This window comes from Nannospalax galili, unplaced genomic scaffold (genome assembly GCF_000622305.1).
Source record: "Nannospalax galili isolate Female #2095 unplaced genomic scaffold, S.galili_v1.0 scaffold18, whole genome shotgun sequence".
Classification (NCBI taxonomy): domain Eukaryota; kingdom Metazoa; phylum Chordata; class Mammalia; order Rodentia; family Spalacidae; genus Nannospalax; species Nannospalax galili.
In genome coordinates, this window is record NW_008346548.1 from 10613625 (window position 1) to 10624798 (window position 11174).

General features: G+C 49.7%; 1 protein-coding gene across 2 annotated transcripts in view; it reads right to left on the bottom strand.

Moving 5' to 3' along the window:
• Adcy5 (adenylate cyclase 5) overlaps positions 1-11158 on the bottom strand; it is a 158593-nt gene extending 147435 nt beyond the window's left edge. Inside the window, exon 1 of one of the 2 annotated variants that reach the window (XM_008842955.3) lies at positions 9447-11035. In XM_008842955.3, coding sequence (XP_008841177.1) covers positions 9447-10568 — 1122 coding nt within the window. In that variant the 5' untranslated portion in view covers positions 10569-11035. Of the gene's footprint in view, positions 1-9446 lie in introns of both variants that reach the window. The other variant, XM_029568213.1, reaches the window with a different exon arrangement.
• Between the last annotated feature and the right edge of the window lie 16 nt (positions 11159-11174).

An 11174-nucleotide genomic window follows, 5' to 3' on the forward strand; every position in this document is an offset into this window, starting at 1 on the left:
ATTAAAAAAAAAAAAAGGTCAACCTGGCCTATAGTGTGTATCTGTCTCCAAAAAAAAACAAATAAACAAAATGAGGTCCTGCATGTGGTGGATTATCAGCCCAGTGCCCAGTGTGGAGCAGACCCAGTACCTACTCAACACCTAGGATCAGTATTCTTTATGTGCTTTCTCATAAAGAATTTAGAGTCAGGATAGGAAAGAAAGAACAGGCATTTAGGGGAAAAGGATGCTCTAGAATGGCCCATCACTACTTCCTCATGGGCACACACTCAGTAATCAAAGCAAAAGTTCTAGAATGACATTCAACAGAGCTCACGTCACCAAAGGGTCATTACACAGAAGCGCAGCCTGCTCTACGTCTAATGCCAGCAGGAAAACTCTAGAACACTAAAAGAAGTCAACACTAGATGAGGAGGCATCTACCCGGCCCTGTCTAGCCCCATCATTTTATTTTATAAAGGATTTCTGACCCAGATGGAGAATGAGACTTGAAAACAGGCAGCCAGCCAATGCAGCTTGGACAATCTTCTTCTAAGGAAGGCAAGCTGCCAAATATACATCCTGACGTGGTGCCCTTGGGTAGGTCTATCTCAGAGGCAGGAGACTGGACAGAGAGTAACTCCAGAGAGTGAAGTGTATGCTAACTAACACTAGTGCTCCAAGTTCCTTATGTTTGAAAAAACTGGTCTGGGCTCTATATGTTTGATAAAGACGTCATTAAATCCCCCTCTTGAGAACTTTTTATGCATATTAATATATTAAAAGCTGTTAGGTCTAAGAATTCTGTTCAACCTTGTGTAGTCATTCTTCACAGTCCTCAGGGGACTGGTTCCAGGACCCACTTCAGATGCCAAAATCTACAAGTGCTCAAGTCCCTTATATAAAATAGTGTGGTATTTACATATAACTTACATACATCCACCCATGTCTTAAATCATCTCTAGATTGCTTGTATCACCTAATATAATGTAAATAGCATGTGAAATTATTATACTGTTCTGTTTGGGGAATAGTGACAAGAAAAAGAACTCTGTACATGCTCAGTACAGACACAACTGTTTTTCTCAAATATTTTCAATTTGCAATAGTTGGATCCACAGGTGCAGAACCTACAGATTCAGAAGGCTGACTGTGTTTCCCAATTTATTTGACACAGATTGTGCATGTATCTGTGAAACATGGGTTCATGTCCCTCTCAGGGATACACTCAGGACTGAAGGCAATCATGAGAAAGCTGGGACCCAGGTGAACCATCTCCACAGTCCCTCAGCCTAGCACAGTGCCTGAGTCACAGGAGGCACTGATAACCACCGATGATTATCAAAATGAATGGGGAAGACTGAGAGAATGACTGCATGATGGTTTCCCAATCGTGAAGTGACACAGTACCGGCAGCACCAGGCGGCAGCTCCATTTCTAAGGCACACGTTTTAAATTGCTGCAGGAGGGTTTTGGAAGCCCTGCTCAGAGTTTAGGATTACAACCCACCAAAATAAGCTTCCAAGCCGAGCTGCGTGGCTTCCTTCTGTGGAGGTGTTGGTCTAGCACTTCAGCACAGGCTAGAGTCGGCGTGCATATATCCACCCACTCCACCACCCATTCATTCATTCGTTTGTTCATTCAAATCCTCACTGAGCACCTACTATGTACACAGTACTGATGGACATGAGGCCCTGGAACCCTACGGACCCCTCCAAAAGCACAGTTGGACTACAGTGAGCTCTGTGCAATACCCAGGAAGCCCCTAAGAGGAGGGCTGAAGAGTGATGTCAGGAAGCCTCAGCCCACAGTAACATGGCATAACCCGCCAAGAGCAAGAGGCATGGGGGGGGTTCTATCACATTTCAGGCTGATACAAGAGGCTGGCCTAAAGAACAAAGCCTCTCTGTCTCCCTGTGTTTTGTTTGTCTCCCCCTCTTCCCTGACTATGTCCCATTGTTCCTATAGGCAACCCTGCCCCCACTCCAGAGTCCTCCCCACTAAACTAGCAGCTCCAATCTCTTACCCTTTCCTTAAATCCTACTTCCCCTCCTTCAAACCACCTCCTAATTCCTTAACTCCTTCCTATCTTCTGCCCTGCTCCTGCACTCCTGACCTCCTCCTTCTCTACCTTCTATAGGCCCTCAGTGTTTTCCATATCCATTCATCAGAGAAATGAATGAATAAACCAGTAGCAAACCTAAGTTCCCCCTTTCCACTACCTCTACCCCATCACAGTGGCACAGTGGCCACAAATTACTCTGCCTCCAACTGGAAAGAGGGGCTAGAATGGCGGGGGAGGGATGAGTGGAAAACAGGAGTCCGAGGTTGGGCATATCTCCCATCCTTTCATTGCTACCATCATCCAATCACCCGCCAGACCTTCATCCCTGAATACGCACTCAATCACCAGTTCCACCTGGATGCCCACTCAGCTAGCCTGCAGGAATGGAAGAAGGCTGCTTCTTTAAACAAAGGCCGACTACTATGGTCTGGGTATGGTTTGGTCTTCCCAAGGATCCATTGTGATTAAAGGGTTGGCACCACTGGGAGATGGTGGAACCTTTGAAAGGTGGAGCCTAGTGGTAGTTCTTAAGGTAATTAGCAAAGTGAGGTATTTCTTGCATGATCCCTTGGTAGTACTGTGACTCCACAGTAGTTTTTACAAAGGGGTTTGTTTTGTTTCGGTTTTTTGAGACAGGGTTTCATGTAGTCCAGGCTGACCTCAAACTTACTATATAGCTGAGGATGACCTTGAACTTTTGATCCTTCACCCTCTACCTTTAGGATTACAGGCATATTTGACTGTACCTGGTTTCCATCCCTAGCCCAAGGGGCTAGTTAGAAAAGCCTGAGTTTAGTCTCATTCAGCTTTCTCTGCTCCTAATTTAAGATGTGACCACTTGGTCCTAACACAGGCTCCTGCCTCTGCTACCCACCATAGTGTAACACGGCCCTCACCAGAAATAAGCCAACACCAGCCCTGCGCCCTTGAACTTCCAAAACTTTAGTAAATAAACCCTTTCTTCATAAAGTTATGGTCTTTTGTTCTAATGAAAAAAGACTAATGTACTGAAAAGAGTGTAAGGCTGAGGCTACTGCTGAGGGCTCTGGGGGACTGTCCTGCTGCCACAAGACACTGAGCCACAAAATCCTAGGGTTGGGTATAACCTGAAAGCTCATCTTGCCTCCCAAATGTGAAAGCTGATCATTAAGACTACCTGGAGGGCTTGGAATAGGAGATCTAAGCTATTTAAAACAATAAATCCAGGCTGGAGGTATAGCTGAGTGCAGCAGGTGCTTAGCATGCTCAAGGTCCTTGATTTGATGCCTAGTACCAAAAAATAAAAATAGAAAAGATCCATTTCTGGCCACTACCCCACATCTTTGGAAGCTGCATTTTCTAGTGAGGCCTAGGAAACTGCATTTTTTAAAAAAAAAAAAACTTCCCAAGGGATTATGATGAAACAAGGTTAGGATTCAATGATAAACTAACCCAAGTAGGCTCTCTCAAAGCTGCATGGCAGTCTTTGTGTTTTCACTCGAACACCTCCACTGACAGAGAGCATCTGGTTTAGTCGTTGCAACCAGTGGCCAGAAAGATATTCTGCCTGGAGTCCAAATCTGTCCACTAGTTTCAGCTATTTGTCCCAAACCTGCCCTTGGAAGCAACAAAAAATAAGCTTCTCCTGTAAACTCCAACAACAGAGGCCTCAGCAGTCACACATTTTCTACTTCATTGGATTTTTTTTTCCTCTACAATATCCCTTATTCTATCAAATGTTCTCTTAGAATTCAAGGTCTTGGATTCTCTTACCAAGCTGGTCACCTTCCTCTGAATTTTAGGATTAAATGCCATACCTTCGACAGGGTCTCCATCTTCCTGTGACCTGGATCTCCTATAAGCAGAACCAAGATTCCTGTCCGCCTTTTCCACAGTCACTCAAAAGTTGGGCTCACATTAAACTTACTGTCTGTTAACTAGAGTCCCCCAAGATTTTGTTTATAGTGCTGTAGAGATCTTCCCTGTCATGCAACTAAACACTGCCTGAGAAGAGAAAACTGTGTGTGTGTGTGTGTGTGTGTGTGTGTGTAGGGATCAAAGAACAAAATACTCTGATAAGATAAAGGTGAGTCCTGACTTCTACTTCCCCATTTCATGCTGGAGATACTGCTTCAATAAAAGAATCAGTGAAATCGTTGTTCAAGAGCACAGCTCCAGCTTTCCACTTAGCTCCATCAAGTTTTGTTTAGGAAAGAAAATGAATGCTGATCTTGCCCTCTATGAACCAGCTACCCCCACGTGATAAGTATGGATGAGAGAAGAATATGCTAGAATATCACTTATGTAACTGTACCCAAAGGATTTATGGGAACAAGCATGGTGAAGTCCCTGGAGCAAACATTCCATTCCCAACACAGACTATGCTCCTGGGAAGCAAATGATCACAAACTGGGCCTGCCACAAGATGAATAAAATTATGTGAGCTACCACACAGGCATTGTGGACCAAAAGTCGCCCAGCAAGGAGCTGGCATAGCCAAGTCATAGCCCCTTCCTGGGGCTCATGGCCTCACTCCTGCTTCCACATTTGGTTGGGATCACCATGGCAGTCCCATTCACAAGGCTCAGAAGAGGAGATGGCCTGGCCCACGCCTGGGCAATAGCCCTGTTGTGCTGCCAACTGCCCCCTTTAATACACTCATGGCCAGAGACTATCTACACAGGAGAACCTGTATCCAAACATGAGTGTGTACACTGTTCCTCAGCGCACAGAACCAATGTTCTGACTTACAGATCAACTCAACTGAATTATTAACGGTGCACACTCCTGCAAACACAGCAACTGGACATTCTGCTCCTGAGCTAAGTTGTCACAGTTTTTGGAGTCCTTCCTCCTCAAATCACAGTTCCCCTGGGACCTAGCAGATGATTCTCTATCCAGCAACCCTGCTCAAACCCCTGCCAGGCGCTACTTTTGCTACCCTCCAAGCACCTGTCCTAGCTGCCCAGAGAAGGAAGCAATAGAATGTAAAACAATTAGGAATCATAACTGGCAAACACAATTAGCCTCTAGGGAAGATAAACAAACCCTCCTCTACACTAAATTTAAAGTCAGTCCCCCACCCCAGCCTGTTGTGCTTGTGGGATTCACTTGTGGCCAGATAACTCCTGAATAGAAATAGAGGTGATAAGAAAATAATTGGTGGTAGACAATGCTGTGTCCTTCTCCACACCACCCAGCACTGTACTTGGAGAAGCCACAGTGACCCATTAGAAAGCTTCTGAGTCATGTTCCAGAGGGAGGAGGCAATGTCTCTGCAGGCATTACAGGGCTGTGGAGCAGGTGGGGTGCAGGAAAGAGATGGGTGGTGTCCATGGGGCAGGAGAGCTGACATCTCGAGCCCAGTTCTTAGTCTCAATGAAGAGGAGCCCAGGTCAGGGTAGGATGAATAATCAGAAAGGTAAGAGGTCCATAAGAAGACAGCAACTACTCTAAAACAAACAGGGCAGAACCACACGATCTCCTCTAAAAGGTTTCCCCAGCCCCCAACACCAGAGCCAGCCAGCCTGCCCGGTGGACCGACAAGCACAGGTAAGTAAGTGCACGTACACACACGTGCATGTCCCTGGGCAGCCACGGGCTCAATTCCTGATTCACATCCCCACCCATCCCTTGCCTCTTTGAGGCAGACAGTCACACGTGCTCAGTCACAGAACATCACCCACACAGTGCCTGTGCCATTCTGATAGCTGGAACAACTGGTGACAGTTGTGGGTTCAAACAGGCACAAAAGAAGGCATGCAGGAAATCTCTAAGCTTTTCCCAAAGGGACTGGAGGAGAGGATTATGGAGTTGAAGGAGGATAGAGCAGAGAGAGGATGGGAACCACACTCTAAGCTCTTAGAGACCCACTCAGGGTCAGAATTTTCTCCCTAGAAGCCAGGTCAGGCAGGCTTAATGTGGCTGCATAATAAAACCCTACATTTGAACAAGGCTCTCTACTTCTCAAAGAGCTCTTCCATCCATTATCACCTCCTAGGGTATCTCTAAGGCAGACAAGGCAACCATCTTCTTGAGCTCAAATGACCATCTCACTCCCACAGAACCCAAGGACATTGTCTCTAAAATATAAAATATTCTTTGACAGCCAAGCATGGGTAATAGTTGTGGGAGCATGCTTGTTTATGTGTGAGTGCACACAGAGACTTTATGTAGCAGAGTGGGATACAGTCAAACAAAAATGAGGTTGCCATGGCAACAGGCTCCAGCATCATTGCAGCCTATTAACACAAGTGAGGAATGTGTTTGGCAGATGCTCGAGTGTTATTTATGGTATGGGTGTAGCACAGGGACTTCTAACAGGCAAAGGAGGCAAAAAAAAAAAAAAAAATCATGACGCTCCTACTGTACCCCAGTGAGGGGATGAAGAGACAACTGAAGAGGCTCAGAGGCCAAGAACAGAAGTAAAAGAAAGGCAGAATGAGCTATGGGGCCAAGGAAAGGAGAGATGGACAGAGAATAACAGGGGAACTGGAGGAGGAGGGGTAAAAGAGGGAAGTAAAAGAAAGGAAAGGGTCAGGTAGGGAGAGGGAAAGGACAGAGGAGGAGGGTAACAGACCTGCAGGGAAAGGTAAGCGGTAGAGGCAGAAAGGAAATAACGATGCACCAAGCACCACCACCTTGTGTCTCTCTTTTTTTTAAATTATTATTATTTTTATTTTACCTGTATGGGTGTATTGCCTGCATGTAGGTAAGTTTACCCGTGTTGTGCAATGCCGGTAGGGGTCAGAAGAGGCTGTCGGATCCCCTGGGACTGGAGTTACAGACAGTTGTTAGCTGCCATGTGGGTGCTGGGATTCAAACTTGGGTCTTCTGCAAGAACAATCAGTGTTCTTAACTGCTGAGCCATCTCTCTAGCCCCACCACCTTTTGTGTCTTATTTGTCTCTTGAGTAAAACCAACCGATTAAGAAACCAAATACTGCCACTGGAGTCAAGGACAGAGTCCACACATAAGAGGGGCTGGAGAAAAATAAACTGCATAAGGCAGATCATGCTGAGCACCTGGTCTGTTGGAGGGTGGAGGGTAGCCTTGCAGAAGTGAAGAAATGCCCACACAATTTACTGAGGGCCTACTGTGTGCTCAAGTCAATGTGGGTGGGAACTGTCAAAGCCCCAACACTGTCACAGCCTCCCCTGAGCATGCATCTTCATTAGAGAAAAAGAACTAAGCATCTAACCCAAGTCACTCTCAAACACCTGCTGCTCCCTAGGGTAATCTGAGGCAGAGGTTAATACTGGACTGTCCCACTGTTTCCCCATCACCTAGCACAGTCTGCTCAAGAAAGATAAATTTTAGATAATGTGTAATCACAAAGGTAAATCAAGTCCAAACAAACAAAAAGATAGTTTTCTCTGAAACCAAATAGAATGTTTGCATTCACTTGTCTTGAACTGTTCTGTAACAAGCTCTGCTGTACTCAAAGCAGATCAAGAAAAATTAAGTGTAAATATACTTAAAATCCTGCAGCCAAGGAAAAGTTTGAAGACCACAGTGGGAAAAGAGCTGGGAATGGGAATGGATGGGGAGGGAGGAAAGAGAAATTTGTCTAAGCAACCATACAGCGCAGTTCATCAGGCAGATGAGGTTGCAATAGTTCATGCTAAAATGAGGCTGCAGCTATTATCAAACCTCACTCCCAAATCCTACTCTGTAAACACCTTGAGGTAATCCTGGAAACCTCCACTGCTCCATTTGTAGGAGAAGTCCTTCTTTCTACAGAAAAGCTGTGCTCACCCAACACAGACACACACATACCCCCAGAGGCACAACACCCACCTGACAGCATGAGTCCACAGATCAAGAGTTGGAGCCTTTATAAGTAATAACAATAGTAGTAACTTTTTCAAACCACCATGTCTCAAATGATTGTTCTCATGTTCAAAGCTGATCTCTAAGATCCCACTCCCTTCTGATGCCCCATCAGGAAAACTACCTTAATATTAACAACTCTACCTACTCTACTTACTGAACCCCAAGCAAAATGGCAAATGGCTATTAAATCAGTAAATATTCTGTGCTGGGGGGCAGGGTATTCTCAAGACCTCAAGGAGTTTACACTAGACAGGTAGTAAAAATGAGTGCCAGAGAATAAACAAGTGCTCCAACAATGGCTCTGGCTCCACCATTAACCATGCAGAAGGGAGAAAGCCCAGTGTGGCCATGAGAGAAGATTCTTGTAGGAGGTATAGCTCAGCACAGATGAAAGGGTACAGTCAACCCTCTCATTCTTTAGAAGAGGAACCTGGGGCCCAGAGAGGTTACATGTTCCTCCCTTCCAACCCACTCTGTGGGCTCAGCCAGAGCTCATTATCAGTGCTCTTCCCTATGGGAGAGGATACATCCGGACCACACAAGTGAGTGCCCCAAGAATGATGGGCACTCAAGAGAATCAAAGTCTGGGGAAGAAGGCAGAAGTAGGGAAGAGGGAAGCAAAGACAACAGGATGCTGTGAAGAGTACTGTAGGGGGGTGCAGTGGGGTCCTGGGTTATGACACTTGCCTGCTGCAAGACCCCACTTGACTTTCCAGTGGAGCAACATGCAAATAAGCAGGCCCAGCAGGGCTCATAGACTGGGACAGAGAACAGGGTGTGGATGTCTGAGGGGCTGTCTCACCCTGAGGTCAGAACAGCAAGCAAGCCTGAGTCACCAGTTAACCAAGCAGTTTTATGCCCTTCTGAGTCCACAATTCTAGATTTCCCCTGACAAGCCCCCACCACAGTAATAACCAGGAGTGCCCACTAGAAGGGACTATGATGTTCAGCACCAGCTGTCTGTTCAAGCTGAGAAGAGACTGCCATCTCCCACATCTCAGCAGCACTTTCCCACCTCTGCTAAAGGCAGCTTTTTGTCTTGAGGCTCTTTGGGAAGGGACAAACTTGTCAGTCCTCCTTCAAGAGTATCTCTAGCTCCCAACAGCCCAGCTTCATGTAGTAGAACTATAGTATCCTCCTTAAGTTTGGGAAAGGGGTACTCAGGGTCTCTTCTCCACAACCCTATATTCAGGACCACCTAACAAACCCACCATGGTCCTCAAGTGGTTGGCTGCTAAAGGGGTCCAGTCACTTTTATAAGGAGCCTTTTGTATACAGGATCAGAAGCTCTGGAAGAGATAGGGACTCTCTGTGCAATTTTTTCAAACCTGCCTTTCTCACCTGAATTGGCAATTATGCTTAGTTTGAAGCACGTCTTCTACCAGGCCAAGAACATTACAAATAATACAAGAGAACACTTTCCTAGATTAAAAAAGCTGGGCCTGGAAGCTGCAGGGAAGGGCAAGAAACCATGTCCCTATGGCTACTTTTACCACTTTAATTGGTATAGGTTGGATCCCTTTTCTCTAGAATCAGGCCAGTGCCTGCCCATCCCCAATCCAGTCCCTGTGGCCAGGTGGGCCCCTACCTGCTTTAGCAGGAACTGGTCCTGGGCGTTGGTGCGCAGAGCGATGGCCAGGTGGAGGGCAGACAGGAGCACCCCGCTGAGCACGGCGGCCCGCATGCGCACAGGCAGCAGTGTATAGATGGTATAGATGAAGAACACGGTCCACCATATGCCCTCAGAGGCGCTGCGTGGCTGTGGCAGCAACAGGCCTACCACCTGGACGGCCAGCACCACTGCGATGAGCGCATAGCAGGCCAGGCCCATGTGGTCCTGGTGGAAGGCTGCACGGTTGCAGAGCACGGCCATGACGAGGATCACGCCCACGGCGACCGCCAGCACGGCCAGGTAGGGTAGCTGGAGCGGGGGCCGCGCTGCGTGGAAAGCCAGCATGACCAGGCACACGAGTACCAGCACGGCCATGAGCATGGTGAGGCTGCTCTGGTTCAGGCGGAAGAAGTAGCGCTGGTACAGCCGCTCCAGTTTGTCCGACGGGAACTTCTTAGAGCGGAATATCTGCAGCAAGGCCATGCAGCAGGCGCCCAACGACAGCACCGCGCCGGGCCCAGAACCTGACCCCACGGAGCTGCCGCCATCCCCGGACCCTTCGCCGTCCTCGACGGCACCCGGCTCCAGTTCGTCGGCTGTGCGGCCCTTGCCCCGCCGCTCCTCCAGGCCCAGCTCCACAGATCGTGGACGCACTTCTGTCCCACCCGCTGCAGCCGCCGCGGCCGCGGAGCTGCCGCCGCCACCCGCAGGGGGCGCCCGTGTGCTGCCCCCTCCAGCCGCACCCCTTCGCTGTCGCCGGCTGCCGCGACCGCAGTCGTCGCCGCCGCGCTCCTGCCAAGCCGACTTGGAACGGAAGCTGAAGCCGAAGCCCCCGGCCAGGGGGTCGTCGCCACTCAGCGGAGGCTCGTCATCGTCGTCGCGCCAGCGGCTGGCCAGGCGCTGCTGCTGCTGCGGGGTCACCGCCCCCCCGGGTTTCTTGGTGGAGCCGCGGGCCGAACCCCCCGGGGCGTGGGGGTAGCCATTGGCGCGGGAATCGGCTTCTCCCCACGCGGAGCGATGCTCGGGGCCTCCCCGGGGTGCCGGCGTCGCTGTCTGCGCCGCGTAGCCCGGGGGGCTCACGCTTTTGGAGCCGGACATCCCCCCCTCGGCCTCGTCGTCTTCTTCCTCTTCCCCCGGGGGCCGGGCCGGGGGTCTCCAAGGAGAGGGCGGACGGCCGAGCAGGGGGACCAGGCTGGGGTCACACGTCGGGGGCGGCCCGGGGCCCTGCGCAGCAGCGGGGCATCTTGGCACCCCCGTCCTGAGCGGTGGAGGACAACGAGAAGGCTAGCTGGGAGGACAGGCGCAGCCCCGAGGTGACAAGTAACTGAGAATCCGGCGTCTAGAGTCTCAGGTCCCAGATGGAGTTGGGTCGGAGCTGGGGCAGCGGGGACGCTCTGCGCGCAGCGACGTCTGGACTCCTGGTTCCAGACGAGCTCTCCGAGGGCCGGGGAGTTGCGGACGAGGCGAGACGGAGAGGTGTCCTTGCGGGCGGCGCCTCTCCGAAGCTGGCAGTGCCCGGGCGCGGTGCTTGCAGCTTCTGTCTAAGCGTCTAAGCGGAGCGCAGCGGCTCTCCGGGCGAGGTGGCAGCGAGGGAGGCTCGGCAGGGGTCCCGGCATCGAGACGCAGCGGGTGCCCTTTCCTCCAAGAGGACTGGGAGCGACTGGGAGGTGCGGGCGCCAGCCAGCATTATTTTCTTACGAGGGG